This window comes from Etheostoma spectabile, unplaced genomic scaffold, assembly GCF_008692095.1.
Source record: "Etheostoma spectabile isolate EspeVRDwgs_2016 unplaced genomic scaffold, UIUC_Espe_1.0 scaffold00001175, whole genome shotgun sequence".
NCBI classification, from domain to species: domain Eukaryota; kingdom Metazoa; phylum Chordata; class Actinopteri; order Perciformes; family Percidae; genus Etheostoma; species Etheostoma spectabile.
In genome coordinates this window covers 1-26,768 of record NW_022602699.1, presented here as the reverse complement: position 1 = coordinate 26,768, position 26,768 = coordinate 1, and the positions used below count along the sequence as shown (strand labels likewise).

The 26,768-nt window shown below is 39.6% G+C and overlaps 1 protein-coding gene across 1 annotated transcript; it reads left to right on the top strand.

The window, feature by feature from the left end:
- Positions 1 to 352: 352 nt before the first annotated feature.
- On the top strand, positions 353 to 22,074 carry LOC116674846 (interferon alpha/beta receptor 1b-like). Its single transcript, XM_032507067.1, is given in 9 exon segments — positions 353 to 541; positions 7,429 to 7,558; positions 10,000 to 10,190; positions 14,994 to 15,154; positions 17,768 to 17,921; positions 18,875 to 19,029; positions 19,760 to 19,920; positions 21,711 to 21,811; positions 21,814 to 22,074. Coding segments are annotated over 9 exon segments (1,233 nt in total). The 5' UTR covers positions 353 to 486; the 3' UTR covers positions 21,939 to 22,074.
- Positions 22,075 to 26,768: the final 4,694 nt, after the last annotated feature.

Below are 26,768 nucleotides of genomic sequence, written 5' to 3'. Positions count from 1 at the left end.
TATCGGATTGGATTAAGAATTGATAATGCTTAAATAAATGACACAATGTACACCTTTAAAAACAAAACTCATAGGTAACTGAAAATAATGGTACAGAGATGTTAGGAAATTAGGAAAAAGGGTCTTGCCACATTTTGCTGCTTGTATGATATTGAAATATGTGCATGACATGTATGAATATGACATAAAAGTATTCTCCAAAGGATAATTTTATTCAAAAATAACCCATGTTAAAGGAAAAATATTTAAAAGAAAGTCTTCAGACTTTGGTTCGGGCTGGCTTTTATTGTGAAAGATCAACCGGAACACTGTTATTGCAGTGATAAGAGGTACTTGACAGTAGTTGGCACCTTTTACTTCTATGGTGGGCACTGGAACTGTGTCTATGGTGGCGACTGGAGAGCCGAACGGCAGAGTCTGTCCGACTCCGAGACGATAAGTCCATGTGAAAAATTGTCATTAACGTTACCTCGAATAATATCAACCATGTCTGCTGCTTTCCACGTCTGCCTTCTCCTTTGGTGCCTCCAAACCAACGCTGGTAAGTTCTTTTCGATTCGAGTCGTAGGGAATTTCTCTGATAGTATACGAACCGGACTGGTACTAGCTAGCTAACTAGCTAGTTATCTAAGCCACAGGCCTAACTGTTAGCTTATTTGCATTTCTTGCCGTTTTAGTTGAATTGGCTGTCGTAATAAAGCAATGGACACATGCAATACTGTTAGCTAGTTAGCTACACGGTTATTTGTGTGTAACTGCAATTGCAGCTCGACGTGCACAAAACATAGCTAACGCTAGCGGTGCAAGGTTCATGTTTTTATAGTCTGACAACGTTGTGCTCAGAGAAACATTGTGAAATGACATTTTCAGTTTGTGCTTCATGACCGTTTTATATTTTAACTTCGATATGTGTCATGTAGCAAACGTTATAATATGAATGTGCTGTTGAAATGTCAAAGCATGTCAAAAAAATGTGTGGTTTTCTAGGTCTTAAGTCGCCTAGCTACTCCGAATTGACAACCATCATAACAATGTTATGCGCGTGATAGTGAACTAGCTAACGTTAGCCTTAATGGAAAAATAACGTTAGCCTTAATGGAAAAATAATGTTAGCCTTAGTGGAAAAGTTGCCCAGTAATTTGACTTCGTAACGCAGTGTAATAACAACTGTTCCCTTGCATGTTTCTATCCATCTATCCGTCAGTTTGTCTTTTTCTGAAGATTTTTTTTTACAGTCTAATAACACTCAGTAAAAAGTCAAGAGTACCTAAATTAGCTCCTGAAATACCCAAATGCATTGTGATGGGACATTGATTCCTAAGCTGCACAGGAATATAGAGCTGGGTGATATGGAGAAAATCAAAAATCAGGACATTTTTGACCAAAGACCTCGATATATGGACCTGGCTCCCATAATAAATCCATGGCTCCTAGCCCAATATGCATATTGAGTGTGTGGAAAAAGAATTGGATCATTTTGACAATTGACATCAATTATTTGATAATGCCGGGAGGTATTTCAACTCAGAAGCAATTGTCTGGATATGTCTGGATGAAGTGTGCCAATACAATGACAACAAGGGCTGAATCTGAATATTTAGATATGTTTTCAGGGTTTTTCTCAAATCCCAGAATGCTGTGTGGAGTAGCTAGACCATCCTCCGCAGCATTGTGGAGGAAGGTCTGGCAATGCAAGACAGCCCCCACCCCAGAGTAAACATGCTACCCCCATTCAAAATGAAAGTATAAACCTGCACAGTCTGAAAACTGTTGTATTGTAGAGAGAACATGTCATCTGGGAAAATAAAAAGCCATGTTTTGAAGCTTCTTCCATTTCCCCTATCCTGTATCCTGTGATAGTCCTGACTCACCCAAGGCTTTCTTCTCCTTCTTAAAATATGCTTTTTTTTTATCTCTGTCCAAGCTCTTCCTGACCTTGTCCCTTGTTTATTTGTTATGAACAATAGTTGGCTAAAGCAAGCCATTTTGGTGTGTGTCCCCCCCCCCCCCCCCAATCTTGTTTCTTTCATTTTCATCTTTCTGTCGCTGTGTTGGCCCAGATGGGAGGGGTTTGAGGCGGTTAATTTAACACTTGAATTTCTTAAGAGAACAAAGGGTCAGGCTAATACAGGTAGACTGTTATTAATTACAGTGTTAAAAGTTAAAACCGTAATTAAAAGGGTACGCAGTTAATATCCATCCATCTTCATCCGCTTATCCGGTAACGGGTCTCGGGGGCAGCAGCTCCAGCAGGGGATCCCAAACTTTCCTTTCCCAAGCCACATCATCCAGCTCCGACTGGGGGATCCCGAGGCGTTCCCAGGCCAGGTTGGAGATATAATCTCTCCACCTAGTCCTGGGTCTTCCCCGAGGCCTAGTGTGCATGTTAATTAGGGGTGGGGAAAAAATTGATACAGCATAGTATCACGATATTTTCAGTGGCAATACTGTATTGATACCCAGGCGACAAGTATCAATGTATTATTACATATGTGTTTGTCAGTTTGTTCCATTTTGTAGCAATAAAATTGAAGTGAGATGAAATTAAATCTGAAATCTTTTTAGATAAAACAGATGTTGACAAAGTTTCCTTTTGGGGACGTAATTTAAATTGGGAAAAATTAGAAGTTGGGGGAAAAAAAAGTATAAATTGCAATATATCAGAGAATATTATTATTATTATTGATATACATATTATTGATGATATTGTATCGGGAGGTGTCTGGTCCCCCCCCCCCTCTAAGGTTAATATAGTGAGTGTTTATGTTTCACTGTGTGAGTCCATAATGCAGCATATATGGTGTGCCACACCTGAATAACAACAGGTCCAGTGACAGTCTGTGGAATGCTGCTATGGAATGTTTGTCTGCGGGGGCGAGGCAGACTTTATCTGGACCGAGTTTTTAAGAATGTTCTAACGTTGTGGAGGTGTACTGTCAGGGTTCAGTAACCTTTCATCTTCATTACTAACCAGAACTCTCTCTCTAATGCCAACACTACCGATTGCAAAACTTGGTAACAGACTCCATTAGGTGTACAATGTGAATCATGTACTCATCTCAGTTACTTTGAAGGAATTTGGCCACTGAAGTGTTTTGTAGTGGTTGTTTGTATTTCCTGACTGTGTGTTCATTTGTAAGATATGAAGAGCTGAGCAGCTATTCATTTGTTTTATTCATGTCAAAATAAAACGTTCAATTTTGAAATAATTATAACATTTTATAATTAACAGTGTCTTAACAAACTGTAATAGGTGAAAGGTTTGGTCGGCAAACGCTATAAATACAACTGGATCTGGTACATTTACTCAATGCTGTGAGTTTGCCAAACAAGAAAGACACTGTTACATGCTCTCTGTACCCCAGTGTGTGAACTATTGACACACAATCTGAGAGAAGACACACTACTCTGTAGTTTTTATGCTGGCTGTGTCTTTTTGTAGTTCTAGAACACCAACAGAGTGATGGGTCCCGGTCTCGATAAATGATCTAGATCGCTGCCTCCCGTCAGTTTCAGAGCTAGCTGGTAGCTTGGTGTTTGTCGTGTGGAGCTGGTGTCAGCTTGTGGACGTTGTTGGCAACCCACCGGACCCATTCTGTTTACCATGTCCTTACCAGTCATATCTATAAAGCACCTGTCACAAACTGTCAACGCGCTATCCCTGCTAGAATATAATTATATAATGTAATGCACACTGAGTGAAAAAAATCATCTTGAAGTATTTGACTTTGGCTGCGGAGTCACCGATGGATGATTTGACTCTAGTGTTTACTCCTTTTTATGTTTGAGTTCTTGTGGAGCAGTGTCTGAGTCATGTCTGCGGACGAAACCATTTGGGTTTAATTCAGCATGGACTGAAATATGATGTAACGGTTTAAATTGCAATGTGGCTGAGCAATTGGTATCAGATGGACATACATTTTGCAAAAGAATGAGGAACTAACTGAGTAGTTAAGTTTCCATCCACTCGTCAACAGAATTATCTGAAGTTCAGTAAAAAAACTCATGTGAATAAAGCGGTGAAAGTGTGTTTCCATCCAACGGCTTTAAAGTGAATAAAAATCTGTGTGATGACGTCTCACGCTGTTTTGCGATGAAATTGGCATATTTAATTGATTTTAGACATTTTAAACTTTTGAGAACGTCTTTCTAGACAACATGGATCCCGTTTACCAACACATAATCAATATTTATATTTATCACATAAGCCGAATATCATCAAGATAAAATCTGATGAGACAGATTATGTTTATTTTGAGTCGAGATTCATGAAATTCCATCGAATTTTATTGTTTCCAGAAGGCTTTTTTCTTTCAATATCACTTAATTTGGATAAAAACATGTGGATGGAAACAGAGCTAGTGAGGAAAATGTTGTGTAACGTCTTCAGCCAAAATCCACAGGAGACCTACAAGCTGACACACACACCACACACACACACACACACACACACACACACACACACACACACACACACACACACACACACACACACACACACACACACACACACACACAACACACACACACACACACAAAAGAGTTATTCAGCAATGAAAGAAGCCACCCTCCTCCCCGAAACTCCTTTTTTCTTCCCTCCGTTAGATCCTGTTTTTGTCATGTCTGGTCATGCCGGCTTAGTCATGTGGGAGGCTCTACCATTTATCATTTTTTCTCCACAGTTTTTTCCTTTTTTGAACCTACTGAAGATAATTTATTGTCACATACATGTAGCGGCTTCATTCTCTAAATTGAACCCATCCTTAAGAGAGCAGTGGGTAGCCATTTACTGCCCCGGGGACCAACTCCAGATCTAAGCCAGCGTCTTGGTCATGACGCTGACTGGAGAACCTGGTCCATGTTTTTGATGGTGGGGGTGACCACGCAGACTTGGGGGAACATAGAAACTCCACACAGAAAGGCCCGGAATGACCAGGATTAAAACCCAGAACCTTGTTGCTGTGAGGCCACCATTGGGCTACCATCTAGCTGTTATGATTCACAATATAGGAGGAAATTATAATATTATAATGTTTTTATCATTATTTTCATTTTTTTTGAAAAATATTAAATAAATAAAAATATATATTATAGTGTAATTTTTGCGAGGATCTGTTCTAGGGATGGTGGGAAAGTGGATTCTTAGATGTATCGTGATTTTCTATTGAACCATTTAATGCTCGATTCTGAATAGTTAATCAATTATTAATTGATTTTTTTTTTTTCCAAATCTTGATTTGTATTTAAAAGTTTCACAAGCATGGGATGACTACACAATAAAAACCTCGGTAGACAAAACATTTCATCTTGTGTGTGACAAATTCTGTATATGTCAACTTCTAACAAACTCAGATTTACTTGTATATTTTTTTAAATCAGGCATGGAAATGTACATAAAATCGTTGGCCTCAGAATCGGAATTGAATCGTGAGATGCCCAGAGATTCCCACCCCTAATCTGTACAAAGAAAGATTTTTTTCTTTAGTACACAGGATACGATGTGTAGGTCTTTGCGATTTTCAATATTGCACTAGTCCATATTGCAATTGTGCAGCCCTACTACAGGTGTTATTGGATTTAGTTCATGGTGTTCCTTCTATAAAGATAGTAAGATACGAGTCCTACTCTGCACACAGGTGTCTTGAAGAGCCAGAATTATTCACAGCGATTCTGTGTTTTGGATTAATTCCTCTTTCTTGAGGTCACAGTGTTGTGTGGTGGGGATTTAACTTGACTTTCCAGTATGGTTATTCTTTGCTCAAGTTTCAGACAGCATTAGCACACTTCCTCTCTAGTTTGTTCTCTGTTTGCTTTTCTTATTGACATTATTTATACTTGGTACTTGTTCTTGTATTTTTGTGTGTTCAACGGTTTCTTTTGGTATGGAGTGCAGTCACTAGATTCTGAGCATCAAAGGCAAAATGTGTGCAATACACACACAATTTTTTAGCAATACACCGATTTCAGACCAAGTACAAGTACAATTGGGTACTTGCCGATACTGAGTAGAGCCCGACCGATAAAGGATTTTTAAGGCCGATACCAATATTTGGTTAATAAAAAATCCAATATTCCGCTAAATCTGTCCACAAACAGATTTACCTAACATAAGTTATTTGTAGTTATTTATGAGTTTTAAAGCGTCCTTTGGTGGACAGACTATGCAACGCCATCACTAACAGGGACGTTGTAGAGCGTCCTCTGGTGGACAGACTATGCAACACAATCACTATTTTTAAAATATTTATTTATCAGATGTCATTATAAATGATTCTGAAATGCGTAATATTGGCCCGCTGATGTATCGGCTTGGCTTTATTTTGTGCTTGAATTTGTCATTGTACAGCAGACAGAGAAAAATAAAGCTTATTTCATTGCTTCACAGTGATTACGTTCTAACGCACAAAGTACCATCAACCACTCAACAAATGATTTTTGTGAAGACAGATGCTCTTTTCCTCCTTCTCTGCATTTTATTCATTGCAGTAAACAAGGAGGTAGGCTACTCTAGTATTGATTTATTACCGTTCTAAGATGAAGTGAGAACATTTCTCACTGTTTAATATCATGAAAGTTAGGAGTTGCGGTTGCTTCCTGACCGCATCACCGCAATAATAATTCATTTTTTTAAACTTTTTGCTTGAGGAAGTTCCAGGGGAACAGATATCGTGTGATATGAAATACAATGAAAGCAATAATCACTGTGTAGTTATCCTCATTGATGGTCTTCTATCCTGCATTCAAGAGTTTATGGAGAGAAAAAAAAAATTAAGTTGCTTGTTACTTCAGCTTTGCACGTGAGGCTGGACGTGGACACGTTAATGTTAATGCTGTAGTGTTTGCCATTGCACTTTAGCCTAGCAGCTAGCAGAGTTTCCTTCTGCTTGTAGCTTATTCCCGACAAAACCGCAGTTGAATATCAGCCTGCGTGCACGTTTTGTTGCCTAACAGAGCAGCTGTTATATTAGAGAGAGCAACACGTTAGCAGACGGCAGAGTCGCCCTCTCTGCTCTCTGTCTGCTAACAACTGCTACTAACAAGTCCTATACATTTGGTTCTCCGTTGTTTTCCAAAAACTATTAAAAAAAAAAAAAAAAAAACATCCGTGAGCCACACTGTTGCACTGGGTGACATGTTCCTTCACTATCATGAACCCACGATACTCCATCCTGCTGCCCCAAATACTACAATTTCCTTCTGTTTTGCTGTGATTGTCTGTTGATCTGTCATGAGCCACTGAGGCAAATTCCTAGCAACTAAGTTACATGGCAATTAAGTATTGAATCTTAAAGTATTGATTATTGAATGTTAGAATTAAATGCTTTTCTTTATCATATAGGATAATAAATTGAGTACACTTGGGTAAAATAACAAAAATCTGCAGCAGAGGCTGTGTGGTGATGCCGGATCTCCCCTTGCTTGTTTCAGTCCCAGCAGCGCTGGCCCCACCGGAGAACCTGGCCCTGATCACCTTGAACACCAACTACATCCTGAGCTGGGATTGGGACTCGACTTTGGCTGAGGGACACGCTGTGGACTTCACCACACAATACGTGGCGTAAGTCTCACTTTTACAGACACGAGGAACAGCAACACTGAGGCAGAGCAGCAAGTTTGTTGTGACGAGCTCTAGTTTAAATCTGGGGTGTAGTGATTTTCCTCCAGAGCTCCAGTTCAACATATCGTATTCTGTAACACAACTATCATCATTACAACTGTAAGGTACTTTTAATTGTTTATTTTCATTTTCTCCTACTTACCTATTGTACGTTTTACTTCTGTATTTTCATAGCCTTTGTTACTTTGCATATTCATATTAATTTTACAAAATATTATGAATAGTCTATGATGTATTAAAGTGGATAAAGAGGAGACTCTATTGATCCGGTGGTGACATTCGCAAACTGCCTGCCAAGTCAAACTTCTGCTGTTATTTTGGTGAAAGAGACTCAAAAGTAGTTTAAAGCATTACAATTCAGAGACAGTCATTTTGTAATATAACTTGTTACTCTCAAATGACAGTTACTAGTAATCCATAATGGATTACATTTTGGAAGTAACTTCCTCAACTCTAATAACTAGGGCTGAATGATTTAGGGAAAACATCTATTTGTGATTTTCTTTTTTTCTGCCTGATAAGCCAGTTTAGCCAATGTTCAATTTTCATTGTGTAAGAGATAAAAAGCAATATCACGGAGCATTATAACATGGGACACCGTCAAAACTGCTTTATATACTTATGCAAGGATGAATGAATTGCCAGCAAAAGGTTTTTTTCTTTTAATAGCGTGGAACGTTGAACATTTATCACAAAGCAAAAATTCTTATAACGATAAAAACAATTTGAATAAAGGAATATGAGTACTTTCCTGTACACTGAATGTCTGACCTGCCTCAATTACATCTACCACCTAGATCTATCACCTTCTACCATCATGTTAAATAAAGTAATCCATCCACTAAAATTAGTAAACAGTCATTGAAATGTAACATTATACCAAGATTTATTCTTATAAAAAACAGTAAACTAATAAAAAAGGGCTAAAACATCTTAAACCAAACAATACACCAAACATTTAACAAGATAATGCATATTCTATTAAGCTTCAGGATTATCGCTTCTTTTCAAATCCATTTGAAAACTATTAACCTTTAAGCCATGAAATACCTCACAGACATTTATGTTCCCCACAGTAGGAAATGTAATTACTTTGGAATGCTGATGTACGATTGTGAACGTATTACTAAAATGCTACTGTAAAACTGCCATCCACATCTCTGAACACTGAAATGCTCCAAACACAGTAAACCCACACAAGTCAGACATGAATCCGTCTTAAGGGTTGATTTTCTTTACAAAGAGCACCAAAGAGACGGTAGTGTAGCTGTAAACGCCATCTTAATATTCTTTTGGTTGTTTGTTCCATTCCGTCCAGCCTCTGTGGTGTGAGTTAATGCATTAATGTAAGAGTCTCAGCACTCAACCACAGGAAGTGAAATGGGGTGTGTAAGGAGTCAAAATGTGATCCAAACCAACTACGGGAAGCAACTGAAAGTCTTTAATGGCAAAAAGAAAAGAAAGTTGTGTAATAGCCAGCAGTTTCATGCCTGGGGAGTTGAGCATAACAAAATGAAGTAGGTACAACTGTGGTGTAGGTGATGGGTCATATTTTAGTTTCATTGGCATGTAAAGTTACATTTGTTCTGGTGTGATTACCAAATGAGATGTCTTTCTCTTGTACGATGTTTCAGACATAAGTAAAGATTAGATTGTTGGGGGGTTTATTTGTACCAAGAAAGGAGCTAAAATAAAATGTACAAAGTCTTTGGCTATTAGTGTCCATCGCTATACGAATATTCTGTATATACACATATTGGGGTAGAGAACCATCATCGGGGGGATGATGGAATCTAGACCACCGATGGGGACGACGAAGGAGCTCGAAGACCAGACTGAAAGAGGCTCCGGACCAGTCTGCTAGAGTAGATAGGTAGAGGTGGGGGTGGAGGGTTGAACTTTTAGCCTGCAACGACAGCAGATAGCAAAGGGAGAAACAATAATTTAAACCAGGGTTGTGACTCTGTGATTGGCCCTTGCCATATGTGTACGATTCTGATTGGTTAGCAGGCAGGTGAACGCCTCCAACAGCTGATTGGAGTTTGGTAGAGCATTGATTGAGAGTGAGGTCTTCCTGAAAGGATTTACACTGAGATACATTTCAATCAGGAGAGACTAGTTGCAGATATGTGACAGTTATACATGCATGATAAATATACATTTATTTACATAACAGCTGATTTGATTTAGGAGTGCATCAATTAAAAGTTAGGTCTTCCTGAAAGAATTTACGCTGAGCTACGTTACAGTCTAACAGTTCCATATTTCTTTTATCTTTTTTCTTATATATATTTCTTGAAATAAAAGATGTTTATTTAAAGATGGATTTTCTATTACGATGATTAATGCCCTACATTTTGTTTTGTTTCTCGTCCTCTCAGGAAGTTCAAGCTAAGGTCTAAGAGAAAGAATCCAGTGTGGGAAACGGCATGTGAGAAGACGTCACACAGGTCATGTGACCTTACAAAGTTGAACCTGTTCTACCTGGGCATCTACGTGCTTCGTGTACAAGCCAGTGTGAACGGGAGTGTCTCCGACTGGACAATGAAAGAATTCTGCCCTGACAAAGATGGTAAGAGAGAGGGATGAGATGAAGACGAGTGGAGGGAGCGCAGGAGAGTGGGATGAGAATCATTCCCTCTAAATGTTGTCAGGCAGATACTTAAGTTTCCAGGAAAGATATTTCCTTCACAATCATATGGCAGCATGTCATCTTAGGTGACATAAACCACAAACCATCCAAAACAAGATCAACCCCCTGAACAAAACAGCAACTGAACAAAAGAGTGTTCAACCACAAGGTAGCTGTGAGCGACACTGTATGAAAAAGTAACCTTTGCATGTGTTTTGCAGCTCTGAACTATGGAAACCACAGCGTTGATTTGAGTCCAGATCCCGTGAGAGGCATAAGTTAACAACAGGCTTACTGTAAACACAGCCTCACTAAGCTTAGAATTCCTCACACAGGCTGCAGAGCTCGAATAGCAGGTCCATCACTAATTGATTTGTTAATGCTTCTCAAAATATTTTTTTTATTGTATGTAATTACTTCTCAATGTGTGCTATGCATAAACCCAAACTATGACTAGCTGAGATCAGATGGTGATGGTATTTAAAGATTTCTATCTTGGGTGAATGGAATGTGTGGGCGTCTCCAAACTCACCTTCTGTTTTGGTTCAGCAGGCTACATGCAAAAGGGATGGGTGAGGTGGAATATAGATCAGGGAGTGTGGTGATTCATGTAATCTCTTGTTGGTCACATCACTGGTCACATAGCTGTAAGGCAAGACAAGGCAGCTTTATTTTTATAGCACATTTCAGCAACAGGGCAATTCAAAGTGCTTTACATAAAATCAGTTAAAAAACAGTTAAAAAATAAAAACAGATAAAACACGTGAATTAAAAATAAGAACATTAAGACACATAAAACACAAGAATGAAAGTTACAGTTTAGCACAAGAAATTAAACATTAAAGAAAAGAACATTCATTTAAAGAAAGGCAACATCAAAAAGAGTCTTTAGCCTTGATTTAAAAGAACGAGAGTAGCAGCGGATCTGCAGTTTTCTGGGAGTTTATTCCAGATATGAGGAGCATAGAAACTGAATGCTGCTTCACCCTGTTTAGTTCTGACTCTGGGGACAGAAAGTAGACCTGTCCCAGATGACCTGTGAGGTCTGGGTGGTTCATAGTGTAGTAGCAGAGCAGAAATGTATTTTGGCCCTAAACCATTGAGTGATTTATAAACTAGCAAAAGTACTTTGAAATCAATTCTTTGAGGCACAGGAAGCCAGTGTATAGACTTCAGAACTGGAGTGATGTGATCCAGTCTCTTGGTCTTAGTGAGAACCCGAGCAGCAGCATTCTGAATCAGCTGCAGCTGTTTGATTGATTTTTTAGTGAGACCTGTAAAGACACCGTTACAGTAGTCAAGTCTACTGAAGATGAAAGCATGGACAAGTTTTTCCAAATCCTGTTGACACATGAGTCCTTTAACCCTTGATATATTCTTAAGGTGATAAAAGGCTGACTTTGTAATTGTCTTAATGTGGCTGTTAAAATTCAGGTCTGAGTCCATGACTACACCAAGATTTCTGGCTTTGTCTGTTGTTTTTAACATTGTTGTTTGAAGCTGAGCGCAGACTTTTAATCGTTCCTCTTTTGCTCCAAAAACAACCACCTCAGTTTTTCATTCATTTAATTTAAGAAAGTTCTGGCACATCCAACCGTTAATTTGTTTGATGCACTTAGTCAGTTTTTGTATTGGACTATAGTCCCCTGGTGATAAGGTTATGTAAATTTGTGTGTCGTCCGCATAACTATGGTAACTTATTTTGTTGTTTTCCATAATATGAGCCAGTGGAAGCATGTAGATGTTAAACAGAAGAGGCCCCAGAATAGAGCCTTGGGGAACTCCGCACGTCAAATTTGTATGTTGAGATGTATAATTACCTATTGACACAAAGTGATCCCTATTCTGTAAGTAGTACTGAGCCAGAAAGGCCAACCCAGTTTTCCAATCGGTCTAGTAATATGTCGTGGTTGACCGTGTCAAATGCAGCACTGAGATTAAGTAATACTAAGACTGTAATTTTTCCACTATCTGTGTTAAGGTGGATGTCATTAAAGACTTTAACAAGAGCCGTCTCAGGGCTGTGGTGTGGTCGGAAACCCGACTGAAAGTTATCAAAACTGTTGTTTAGTGACAAGAAATGGGTGAGTTGTTGAAAAAACGCTTTTTCAATGATTTTACTTAAAAACGGAAGGTTTTGATATTGCTTTTACGTTCAAAACGATTGATTACTGCAGTTTCAGGGCCTGTGGAAAGATACCTGAAAGAGAGACGTGTTCACTGTGAAGATAAGAGCCAAACATTCGAGACATTTTTGAAAACACCCGTTGGTAGAATATCAAGGCAACAGGAGGAGGATTACAGATGTTGTATAATGTCCTCCAGGTTTTTATGGTTGATCGTATAAAATTCTGTCATATTGGAACTAGTTATATTTGAACACTGTGACAACACATATCCTGTACTTGAAATGGAGGCACTGACTGTTTGTCTAATCTTCTGAATTTTGTCTGTGAAGAAGGAGGCAAACTCATTGCAGGCCTTGGTAGATAAAAGTTCAGATGCTACTGGTACTGGAGGGTTTGTTAACCTATTGATAGTAGCAAACAAAGCACGTTGATTATTATTGTTTCTAGAGATAATATCAGAGAAGAAGGACCGCCTTGCATTCCTCAGTTACAAATTATAAATGCAAAGTATCTCTTTATAGGTGTTATAATGGACCAGGAGATTTGTTTCTCGCCACTTTCGTTCAGCTTTCCTACACTCTCTTTTTTTCTGTTCTCACCAGTAGGACATTTCTCCATGGAGATCTTTTCTTACCAGAAAGTCACTTTGTAAAACAACCAAAGTGACTTTAACGGTGAAGCGCTTCACCAGAATCTTAGATTCTTGTCTAGGTGGCGCAGAGCGATGAAACACCTTTACCAGAAACGTTGGAAAGGATGCCAACAGAACCGGGGCAATCAGCCAAGTGTGTGTGTGTGTGTGTGTGTGTGTGTGTTGGGTGTGTGTGTGTGTGTTGTGTGTGTGTGTGTGTGTGTGTGTGTGTGTGTGTGTGTGTGTGTGTGTGTGTGTGTGTGTGTGTGTGTGTGTGTTGTGTTATTCTGTAGCGGCTGGTTGCCATGATTTTACCCAGGTTAAGACAGTAGATGGCTGTGTGTAATGGCTCTGAAGCAGCACTTCTCCAATCCGAGGCTGCTTACCGATAACACATACTGGAAGAACCACACAATAATTTATAGATCAATGCAAACTGCTTTACTGATGTTTTTGCTGTTCTCACATATTAATGTTTTAAACATCATCCCGTTATTAGTATTTAGTTTTGTCTTGTGGTAGGCTAGGGCAATATGGACCAAAATGATTTCTCTGTTTTTCTGCTGTTGGCAATACAATATTATAACTTGGTAGTTTCTAAAGTTAGCTAAATGTGCTGTTCACAAGCACTTACTTAAACAGATTGTGATCAAATAAAATGCACAGACAGGATTTCCTTTCCTGTTTGAAATGTGCAGTGCAACACATGTAAATGAAGATTTATATTAAATTTAGCCTATGAGTTAGAAAAAGCCTATCTCTAAATGCATTCAACTTTCACAACAGAGATGATAGAAACTTTGTCATTTGTGTGAAGACTAATTCAGACTTATTCAGTACAAATCAATGTCCGGCACTTCTGGAACCATTGTACAGTGGTGCTAGTTACATACACATGCAGTTGACTAAAAAGAGGATAAAAAAACATGTTTTGGAAATGTATTTTAAACTAAATTAAAAAATGAGGTAAAAACCTTTAAGGACACCAATTGTCTTGTGAATGAATAAGTATTGTAAACAATAAATGTCTTATTTAAATACAGGGTGTCATAATATACATACCCCTATGTTAAATTCCCATAGAGGCAGGCAGATTTTTAATTATTAAAGGCCAGTTATTTCCTGATTCAGGATATTATGCATCCTGATAAAGTTCCCTTGGCCTTTAGAATTAAAATAGCCCCACATATCACATACTCTTCACCATGCTTAGAGATAGGCATGGGCTTTCTAAAAATATGTCTCAATGCAAATCAAACCAGGTATAGTATAAGAAAATAAAACCCTGCCTATCTCTAAGCATGGTGAAGAGTATGTGAGGATGTGGGGTATTTTAATTCTAAAGGCAGGGAACTTTATCAAGATGCATATATCTGAATCAGGAAATAACTGGCCTTTAATAATAAAAATTGCCTGCCTCTATGGGAATTTAACATAGGGGTTGTATACTTATGACCCCTGTATTTTAAATAGAAATTTATTTATTTACAATACGTTATCATTCACAAAGAAAATTGGTGTCTTAAAGGTTGGATTTACCTCATTTTTAATTTAGGTATTAAAATAAATTTCCAAAACATGATTTTTTTATCCTCTTTTAGTCAACTTAAGCATGTGTATGTAAACTTTTGAGCACCACTGTATATCCTGCACTTGCTGCTATTGCACTTCTGGTTAGACCTAAACTGCATTTTGTTGCCTTGTACCTGTACCTGTGTAATAAAACTAAAGTTGAATCTAATCTAATCTAATTGATTATCAACAAAAGTAGTATCAACGAATTTCGTGAATTGACTAATAAATAAATGAAATATCAGTGTCGCTCCTATGCTTGAGTACGTGATGATATTGTGAAACAAGTTTGCTGTAATTAAATTTACAAAATCCTATTTTTTTTTATTATTGAATACGAGGTGTGTGCTATTGAAGCTTTCAAAAATAACTTCCAAACGACCTCATCTATCCATTCCTTTCTCCTGCCAGCTGCTGTGGGTCCTCCATCCAGAGTGGATCTTTCTCCTGCTGGAAATGGCCTGGACGTCATCATATCTGACCCTCTGACCAGCACCAACAGCTCCATGAAGGACAATATCCAAGAACTGTACTACCAGATCCTCTACTGGGAACGCTCTGTAGACACACAGGTAGGAAACCCAACTCTCATCCCTCTGACAAACACTAGGCCCATGTGTACTATAAACCTTTGAACTAACTTTGATTGTGTTCACATTGAAAGCCTTAGTGCTCAATTTGGATTCATTGCTTGGATCCAGTATTTTTGTTTTGACACTAGGGATCGACCAATACTGTTTTTTTAAGGCCGATACCGATAATGATTAGTAGTTAATGAAACTGATAACTGGTATTTGGAACCCATATGCATTTACAGTGAAAATACAAATTTAGATTTGAAATGTTGCAAACTCCAACTTGAAACTTTTTTAAACTAATCTAAGCAATTATTTATTAAATTAGAAACTTTAAACATATTACCCAGTAATAGAGAGTCAGAGGTTTTGTGGGGCGGGACATTAAGTCTGAGTCAGCGGTGAGTGAAACCAAAGCAGTTGGACAGACGCAAAGGTGTAGCCGAGCCAAAGCAGTGCACTTTTAAATTCATTAACTGTATGGGTTATCAGGCAAATAAAACGCCAGACATGTTAGAACAGGAAAATACCCAACAGTTTCCCCTGTTCACACTTCCTATTTTCTCTTCAGTCCCTAAAGACACCTGCTGAAACCCGTGAGCCTGCAGCAGCCACATAATCAAGTCATACACTCACAGTCAGCCCTGTTAACAGAGCACCTGCTCTCTGCGGCATGTTGCTTTTTTGTTTTTTTCTGAAGTGATTCCGGTCTGTGCTACAAGGCGGGTGAATCTCACATGAGAGAGTAAGTGAGTTTGTTTCTGGTTCCAGGATTTCCGCCCAGCTGTTTGTAAAAAGAACAGCCTGCAGGTCTTCAAACTGGTTTGACGCGGAATACGTAGGTTACTACAGTGCGTTCTAAAATAACCCAGAGCTAAGGAGTATGTCACGTCATTTGGACAAAGGCCAAGCATACACAAAAGAGAAAAATGTTTTTAAAAAAAAATGTAATTAGAAACGACCTAGAAAATAAATACCATCACATGCACATGTGCTTTAATATTGCATGTGCTGCAGAGAGATTAATACACAGTATATTATTTAAAAAACAAACCAGTTTCTCAGTTGAAAACTTCTCTTTTCCCACTCTTGTTCTTGCATGGGGTTCACACAGTATACCCTCATGTCATGTAGCGTTTGTGTTATTTTTTAATGTTCTAGTCATGTGAACAAGATTTCACTGGGCATTTAGGCATAGAAATAATGTATGTTTTAAATGATAACTTTTAATTCTTTCTAGTTCTGCATTAGGAAACATTGTATGATTTGCAGGATCAGCCCCAAAATCTTTAATATTAAAGTTAAGATTGTTTTTAAAGAGTCTTCTCTAATGGGGCGTCTTTCTGAGTGGAATACAGAGGAGTGCTACTCAGAGTGTCAGGGGTCTGCGGGGATGTAAGCAACCCACCAGACTCGTCTCGTTTCCCGTGCTTTGTCGGTGTGATTGAGTGATATGTAAAATAATAAGATAATATAATATAATAATATAAAAGATAAGAACAATACTCAGACCTCCGCAAGGCATGCCCTATCTCAGTGCAGTGTGCATTTTCCCAGTTGGTAACATATTTTTCATATTTTTCTACGTGAATGCAGCACAAAAGCCCTATCTTAACGGAAGTGAAATAATTAGTGAATCCGCCCAGGAAATCACTCGGCTCCGGAATGTAATGGGTTCTTTCTTGGCAGTAATCAGTGCTATTAGTTACCATTGACATTCAATAGTGACCTATATTCAATAGTAACCTATTGAATGCCCATGCTAAAAGAAAAATATTGCAATGTTTTCTTTTAATAATGAAAGACTCCAATTTTCCACCATCTCAGATTCTCATTGCCTCTGGCCTGGCTTGCACATCCCCTGTGAGAGTTAAATGGTATTTTGAGGAACCAACCATGAAGCTTTTTCCATCCCAGCTTATTGTTGCTAGTGTTATTGTTGTAATACTGCAAATGTAAGCCAGTGACGCTAAGGGACAGCAACACACACCTTGCTTCACCATGTGCTGGCACACTGTGACACAACGCCATCTTTGACCGCAGACCTTTGAGCCATCGCTGTTTATTGTATTTGCTCTCACATTTGCTGGCTGTCATTTGCATAGCAGATCCATATTTGAATGAGGATCAAGGAGAAAAGTCCTGTTTACATATGGAGCATTAATAACAGTAAACTACCATCAACGTCAAAAGATCTGTCCGCCTAGACATTTGTGGTCACACTAATGCACGACAGCTGTGAAGGGACTCTGATCTGATCTGACTGTTATTATAGCCTTTTCATATAGTGTTCAGGGGTAAACAGACATGCATAGAAGTTAATATTGCGTTAAAAAAATGAACGCCGTTAATAACGCGTTTAACTGACAGCACTACAACAAACATTAAAAAAGTGTTTTTAATACGGGGGTAGAATCTGCATTATCATCTGCAGAACCATTCATCAGTTAGTTAATCCTAATGAAATATAAGTTAAAAATATATAATAATGATGTGGCTGAATGACATCTGTGCTGAAGATTTTTTTCAAACTTTGAGTTTGACTGTGGGATAGTGGCTCGTGAATACATTTCATGAAGTAGCCTTCCTAAGGTCTGACCTCTCCTTCAGGCCTTAGAAACCCAGACGTTGGATAGCAAGGCCACCATGGTGACTCTGTCGGACCTGAAGGCCTGGACCTGGTACTGCGTGAGCATCCAGTCACGCTACGACTTCTTCAACAAGAGCAGCAGCTTCTCCTCGCCCCACTGCATGCAGACCGAAGGTAACACTTTTTTAATCACAAACAATAATGCCTAAAGAATGTGCCTGTTGCTGCCCTCCGGGGATATATATTGAAGGCAAGGCAAGTCAGTTTTATTTCTATGGCATTTCAGCAGAAAGGCAAGACTAAGGATTTATATAAAACAAAAAGAGGAGTTAAACACAATTAAAAACATTTGTTTATTCATAAAATAAGACACGCATGAATACAAGTTACAGTGTAAGAAATTAACAATAACTTTAAAAAAGGCAGCATCAGTACACCTGGGTAGCTCTCCTGGCAGAGCGCGCCCACATAGAGGTTCACTCCTCAACACAGCAGCTGTGGGTTCATTTACTGCATGTCATTCCCCCTCTCTCCCCCCTTTAATGTCTTCAGCTGTCATATAAACAATAAAGACCTAAATGCCCAAAAATATCTTGAAAAAAAAAAGGACAAAAAGGCAGCATCAAAAAGGAAATTTCTTTAGGGATTTAAAAGAAGTGAGAGTTGCAGCGCACCTGCAGTTTCCTGGGAGTTTGGTCCAGATACAATATATGGTGCATAGAAACTGAACACTGCTTCTCTATCTTTAGTTCCGACTTTGGGGACAGAAAGCAGACCTGACCAATTTGCGGAATTTGACAAAACCTGTATTGGATTAACATCACTAAGATTTAGGAAGACAGTGTCCACATTGGGTGTCCTGTATCCATCACTGTCTATAAATACCCGGGCCTGTTGCAGGGCCATTTGTCCTTGGAGTAAATGCTGATTGTAACCTTTGGCACTGCAGACAGAAGACAGATGTTAGTGGGTGTAAGTGGGTTTTTGGTCAGTGGGTACGAGTATAACAGAAGCTACACATTCCCGTTTACATATACCCGTGTTAGTGTATGCACGTGATAACAGAAGCAACATGCAACTAGAGTCAAATCTGACGTGTGATCTATGCACGTGTCACACTTTAACAGGTCCCATTCCGTGGTGGCAGATCGTTGGCTACTTCCTGCTCTCTCTGGTGATCTGCTTCTTGTTCGTGGCAGTCATACTCTGCAGCTCCATTTGGTTCTTCAAGACTGTTAAGGCGATATTTTACCCCTCCAACCAGCTGCCTACACACTTCCAGGTGAGAAGCCACAGCTTTGGCTTTGTGCAAACAGCAGGCACATCTATTGTGTTACCATTTCTGATATGTAAAGTCATACAGTTGTTGTTTTGAGAGCATGGGTTTTACTGTCGTATATTTGAATTACATGGTAACTACTTTCTTTTCAACCCTATTTTCCTATGTTTCTGTGTGTAAGTGACTGATGGAACAACCATCTTTGACATTGGTCCAGTATTAAGCGTGAACGCTGTAATCGGCAGACAGACCGGGCTGCAATGTGACCCTACGGGGCAAATGTTCAGCGTCAGTTTAGTCCACTAGAAGGGCTTCATTTTGCCGCTGACAGGCTCAGATTATTATTCTAAGTGTATTACAACATTATGGAAAGGATCCCTACAGAGTTATACCTTTTTAAAACCTATTTAAGACCTTTTTGTTAAACCAGAAACAGCTCTGAGATAACTAGCACTAAACCCACCAGACCAGACTCCAAAAAAAAACATCAGTTACCCTTTAAATGCAGCACAGGAAGGCTATGTTGCTTGGTGTTAGTGAAGAATGTATAGCTAACCAATTGATACAGCGGCTGAGTAACCACCACGTTAATTAGAAGTCCACAAAGAATTTGCATGTCAGCCTTAGGATTTAATCTCACTGAAGTGTATATATTCAGTTTCCGCAGTCTGTCTGGCTGTCTCGTTTCAATCTCTGTTCTCCCCTCCTCCTCACCCCCGGTCTTCCCCCCCAGTATCTTTGTGACTCATCTGGGTCTGACATTCCTCGCCTCCTCACCCCGGATTCCGACTCAGAGCTGTTGTGTGATAAAGTGACCGTCTGTCAAGAGCCACCGGTCCTGGAAATCCACATCCCTCCCCCTGAGGCCCTGCCGGTACCCCCGTCAGACAGCAGGTGGGTTGATCTCTGATGCTACACCCACTCACGTGTCACATGTTCGCCACAGTTTCATAGGGAAAATATTCAAGGTAAACCGTTACGCTGGGGCCATGAAATACAAGCAGCCCGTAATTCTCTCAAAGAAGAGAAATGTAATGAAGTTTACAAGTATTGCTCCGCGAGCAATGTCACTAAGTGTGCTTTATTTGCTGAGACTTTGCTCCGCTCTGCTTGTGTCTGTCTCTGGCGGTGACTGGTTTGACCACGGAGATACAAGAGACGGCGATCAGCCACCCTAGGTCTTATCCTGTTCTCTGAGCTTCCCGGGTGGTCCAGAGGCAGCGTGTGAGGTTTCTGCATCAAGTTAGCCATCACTCTCATGTCCGTGATCACACTACCGCTAGTGATGGTCAAGTGAAGCTTCGCGAACCACTGTCTTTATTTTCTGAGCTCACTAGATGGCGCTCTCATTCTTCATTGGCCATCACTACCTATCGCTGCTAAAATTGGAGTGCCTCTGTATTCTGACTTTTACTGTAAATGCACTGAAACGGCCCAGGACACACATGGGACTATGTCCGCTTTTCAAAATAAGGTGTTAACACAGATTATATAAAACATACAGTATATAAACAAAAGATTATTTGGATTTTATTCACAGGAAGTTTAAAACATGTTACATGAATTAGGAAGTCCCTCGACATTCTTAGAGAATCAATGTTACTCTTTGATGACGGGTCGCTGGAAACAAATCCTGACAGTGACTGAATTTAATTTAAGGAAAATTTACACTGGATACAAACTAAAAAATCAAGCATTTCTACTACATCAATTTGGACAATTGCCAAGATCAATCCCTATATCATAAAGGACCACATTTGTACCTTGGAATAGCTACATTTAAGGCCTATACCGATACAAATATTGGATGGATATATTATATTTGGTTATATTCCGATACATATCACATCTATCTATATATATATATATATATATATATATATATATATATATATATACACACATTTTTTAAACAACCAAGAAACGTGTAAAAAAATTAAAAAGATTTCCCACAACAGTAGTTATTTGTAGGTATTTATGAGTTCTCACTAAAATAATAATTAATATCCTAATTATAATTTGTTTTATTGTCATAACAGAACAGAGGAACATCAAAACATTTTAAAGTTCTAATAAATAAAATGTACAAAAATGCAAACTTAAGATATGAAACTTAAAGTCCTTTGATCAAAAATAAATAATCCGTGTTGCCAACAGGAACGTTGTAGAGCGTCCTCTGGTGGACAGATTATGCAACACCAACACTCATAACATGTTTGATCATCCGTTTTTATTTTATTTTTTAAATATTCCTTTTATCAGAATTATTTATTTCTCTTTTCGCCCATTATAAATGCCTGATATTGGCCGATACCGGCAAACTTCAGACAACGGGCTCACCAGACTTTGATCTGCTCTAAACTCGTCTCGTTGACCATGCTTTGGGGTGTGACTTTTTGCCGTGTCATCACCATTCCTATCTATACAAGCAATGTGTTTATAATTCAATAGTTTACAAGAGAGCACAAAGTTCGGATGATACATTTAACTTTGAAATAAACACTTTTTTCCCCCGAGTCTCCTAGAGGCTCCGAGGTCCACCCAACACAGTCTCACTGTTTTATATTTATATGGCTTTCAATGACTCAGCCAGTCTTTCACCTCACAGTGTTCACGTATAATGATGTGTGTTGCATTGTGTAGTAAGTGATAGGATGAATGTACCTTCCCCTTTATGTCTCCAGTGGCAGACACAGTCGCCAGGGCAGCGGTGGCAGCGGAGACTCAGGAGTGTACTCCACAGGCTGCAACTCCGGCCTGCGGCAGCCCGACAGCATTCAGTTGTCCTCGGGGACGAAGACTCTGGGCAGGGCTTCCTTGACTTGGAGCACGTGAAGATGAAGGACATGGCTCCAGAGCTCAAGACTCGACTTCTGATTGCCGACGACGGCGTTGTTGACATTTGTGTATGAAGGCAAGGCATGCCCACGAAAAAGACATTTTTTGAGCATGAAGTGAGGATGACCATGTAAGAAAGATAGAGGTTTGTGGGAAATGTGCAGCGTGCCTTTTCTCCAGCTGCTGTGAAAGGAGAGGAAACCGCTATTTTAAAAGAAGAAGAAAAGTGGGAAAAAACAAGATGAGTAACCAACTCGCACGGGAACAAAACAATGTGCTGTGATGTCACTCCATGTTTCCAGTGCCAAGGAGGACACGTGGTCTTCACTGTTGATATCTTTCTTTCCTCATGTCGCCTACTGTTCTTTCCTGGTTTTAATGTTGTACATTTCCTTTCCCTCATCTGCAACAGCCACAGTCTTAGCCTTCATGCTGTGAATGGTTAAGACTAATCTGGACCAACTGAATTTATACCTCTGCTGCTGTGTGCATATGTGGGCTGTGCGCAACTGTCCTGAAATCCCACCTTCCGGCTCTGATGTCCAATCAAACTTCTGCGGCATCTTTGGTGTCCCGGCCTCTCTGTGGGAGCTGTGGGGCCCACCATCTCTGCAGCTCTGAACAAAAGCTTGCGCAGAAATGGTTTGCATTGGATAAATTAGGTATTGCGTATCTATGAGTGTATATATGAAGCCTAATGCATTAATAACGAAAAATTTTAAGTGTCATTGTGCTTTAATGAGTTCTCAAAACGTGCCTAAAGGTGCATTAGGCAGCATTAAGTATAGGGCTAGATGATTGATCAAAAACGTATGGACATCGAAATTCTGATGCTGTGATCGTCATATTTTTCCCATGACGGTAATTTTGAGAATTTATTCCTGTTGATAGGCCTACTTTCTCCTTAAAAACATTCTACCGCGTGTGTAGTCATGTGACCAGTCAGGATAATGGAGGATCGCTCAAACACAGAGTCCGAGTCAACTGAGCATCTCGTGCCCAAAAAAGTCCCAGTGTCTGTCGTCTGGATACATTTTGGCTTCAAAGAGAGATGATTTAGAACAACGTGATTAATTATCATTCATTTATCGTTATCGAGTGCAATTCATTTTAATTTTAGTTCATGTCGTGCAGCCCTAATTAAATAAACATAAGCTGATGAAGTTGAATAAAGCGACTAACTACAGAGTGGACGTGGATGCAGGCGTCGTTGCCTTTGAACGGAGTCGGCCTCGCCCTACAGAAGAGTTCAGTGAGTTCTTACAAAACATAGTTGACATTAGTAGTAAACGGAGGCACGTGCACGCAGCTGCTGTTAGAAGTAAATCCCCTCAATGAAGGTTTGACAGTTTTGTTTTTGTAGTCGTTGAACTGTATTGTCTTCCTGACAGGTGTGTTATACAGTCTATAGAGAGCCTTTAGTCCCGCCCTTCTACTTCTGTTCCATGGGACCTTAATTCTGAAAAAAATATGAACAGGAGTGAACAGGCCAATTATGTTTTGATCCCATTTTAATTAAGCCATGGACCACAAATAGGATGTTCGTCAATTTAAAAGGTAATTTTTCAACCGAAAAAAGTCTGTTTATTGTCTAACTGTTGAACTATAAGACTGAAAATACGTCATTAGAAAGTCATGTAAGGCCAGGTTGGTTCAGTGGTAGAGCAGGTGCACATGCAGTTGAGATTAAGGCCTTTACACAGAGGTCCAGGATTCGAATCCGCCCTGTCATAATTTCCTGCATCTCACTTAACTGTCATGTCGAACAATTATAGGTGGGATGTAACGGTAGTCAGATAGCAGATAAGTTGTTCCTTTGCTTATCTGCTGGAAACACTTCACTGGATAAAATACATCAGGTGAGATAATGTTACATGTGTTGTGGAACAGAGCTAAGCTAGCAAGCAAGTTGAACATCAAGCTAGGTGACGTAAATTGTGTGAGACGAGAGATGTAGTTCACTGAGCGATGTAGTTCACTGAGAAATGTAGTCCACTGAGAGATGTAGTTCACTGAGCGCTTTCATACAAACCTACGGCTAACTTTCTGCTAGACTAGACTTTCTTTGGTCCAAAAATAATCTTTTAAATTGATAAACATCATAATGTAATCCATGGCTTATTCAAACGGGATCAAAACATAATTTTCCTCTCCCCACTCACTCCTGTTCATATTTTTTCTGAATTAAGGTCCCATGAAGTCCACCGGAAGGGGCGTGACTTTCTCTATGTTCTCACAGACACACCTGTAGGAAAATCCAGCTCAACAGCACCACTGGTAGTGCGGTTGTTGCCAGTTAAGGGCAAGACCTGGCTTCTGGATCTGAGTCTGCGCGCTTGTGTTTCACCCCCGGCAGACGAGCGTCCCACTGGTAGTTACCGAACAGAGTTACTGAACGAACTGGTGAACTGCGCCAGGCTCGCGAAACTCTGATCAAACTGTCAGATTGTATGTGAATCAAGACTCTGTCAAGGAACACATTTTGTGTACTGATTAGCTTAATTTCTGAAAGTTTTTGATCTGGGCCGCCATTGATTGGTTGTTGTAGGTGGATTCAGTCTGCAGCGTTGCTAACGCCCCTTGGACATTTGAGTGGTTCCAGACGCTATAGCTATTAGCCCGGCAGAGCCAGACATTGTTATTATTCTTCTGTTTAACATTTTGCTCAACTGTATGTGCTGATTAGAAGAACTGGAGAAATCTACTTGATTTTTATTTCACATTTTTTTCATACAGGTTACCTCATTGAGACACAAAGGGCATTCTCAAAAAAAAAAAGGAATGGGACACAAAGTGTCATTAAGTACTCAAAAAAGTAGCCAAGTGGTAGTTTAAGTAATCACTGATGGCTGGATTCCCAACAGTTCATCACAATCAGCTTCTTGTGAAATTTCTTTACATAAAATGAAACATTTTCCAACCTGTTATAGTTACGGAGTCAAGCGTTGTGTTTCTATGTGCAAAACAAAAAAAATGAAGGAGTTAGGAATTCATTTCTGTCCATTGGTTTTTCTATTTCTCATCTAATCAGTCAGTCAGCATGTCTGGGATTCATTTTAACAAGCATTTTTATTCTGCCATTTATGATTCTTATAGAATATGCGTGCCATTTGTAGTTTTTCTTATGACATTTTATTTGTATCAAATATATTTTACTCGTATTTGTTATTGGAGGTATATTATTTCCACATCACTTACACTTTCATGTTTGTTTTTATGTTTTGAGGGGGGGGGGGGAATTGGTTGTAACACAACTTCATCTACACATTTCATGAATGTCCACAGCTTAGCAAACATATTTTGTGAATAGATAGCGAGGGGGTGTCTGTGTTCTGTGTATGTACAGTTAAACAACTTCATCACTTTTCACAAGATTATTTTTGGGGCATTTTAGGCCTTTACTGACAGGACAGTGGAAGGGGGGGGAATGACATGCAGCAAAGGGCCGGAGGTCGGAGTCAAACCTTGCCCAATTTCTGATTTCATTTCCTCATGCTTGATCCAGTCATCCTTTTCTTGCAATTTCCAGTATGCATTGCCTCATGTCTTGCCTGTTTGTCGTAACTTGAAGTTGTAATAAGCATATGTTTCGCTGTGTACTGGTAACGTGAGTGTGGACAAAGCAGTGGCGATGTAGTGTGTGTACCTGGTATCGCGTCTACAGCACCCATGTTAAGGACAATCATTCAAATAAAATAAATCACCTCTTATACCAAACCTTGGTGCCAAAATGAGCGACTTTACTGTGCGTGTACTGTGGATTCTCATACACACACATATGCTGAGTTCAGACTGTCAAAACCTGACACATTTTAAAGAGACAGTTCATGTCCAACAAACAACAAAAAACAACCTCTAGATGCAACATAAAACTTTCCTAAACCAGCACAAAATGGAAGAAAAGACAAAGCTCTAACCTAACCTTCTACTAGAAACACAGGAGAAAACAGGTTACAAACAGAAAAGGACTTTTCACTCCTACCACGCTGCTATAGCAGCACAAAGCAAGGCTGTTACATACTCACACCATCTTAAATCCCATACACAGAGTTACAGAGGCACATGTTGGGAATGGCAGAGTGAAGAGGGAGGGGCGAGTTCTTGTCTGATTGGGCTTAAAATGGCTGCTGTCCACCAGGTGTCCAATCAGGAGCAGCAATCAGATGCTCAGGGTGAGGACACACAATACGACCCCAGGGTCAGATAACACCTGCTTCCTGCTCGCAAACCCAGCACAACCTCTTAGATCATCAGACGCTGTCTCCTGACTCGATCCTCCCGAGGTGCATTCACTCATCATGGGACAAAATAAACTGATGATGTAAGATGTACCACAAAAAAGTGATCTGAAGACCTGTCGTTCATCCCAGCCACTGTCTGACTCCACATCACCTGCACCACCTAATGAATGTTGGAGTTACTACTCACTCTCACCATGGGTATATTTTTATATCGTATTTATATTTTTCTATTCCAAGTACTTATGTATACTATGGTTCAACTCAATATCATCTATACTATGGGGACTTACCTTTGCTATATTATTTATTACATATAATTACATAGTAGTATGTATTAAGGGTGCTATGCATATAAAAATAGATTGTGACTTGGGAGGAGGCCTCGGGAAAACCCAGGACTAGGTGGAGGGACGTCCAGCTGGGAGGAGGCCGAGGGGAAGACCCAGGACTAGGTGGAGGAATTATATCTCCACCTGGCCTGGGAATGCCTCGGGATCAGGATTAATGTGGGCTTGGAAGGGAAGTTTTGTCCCCTGGTGGGTGCTGCCCCTGCAACCCAACACCGGATAAGTTGAAGAGGATGGATGGATGGTGGAGGATGGATGGATGGATGGATGACTAAAGCCAAGGGTCATTACAGTGTATCAGAAGTTCAAGGTCCAT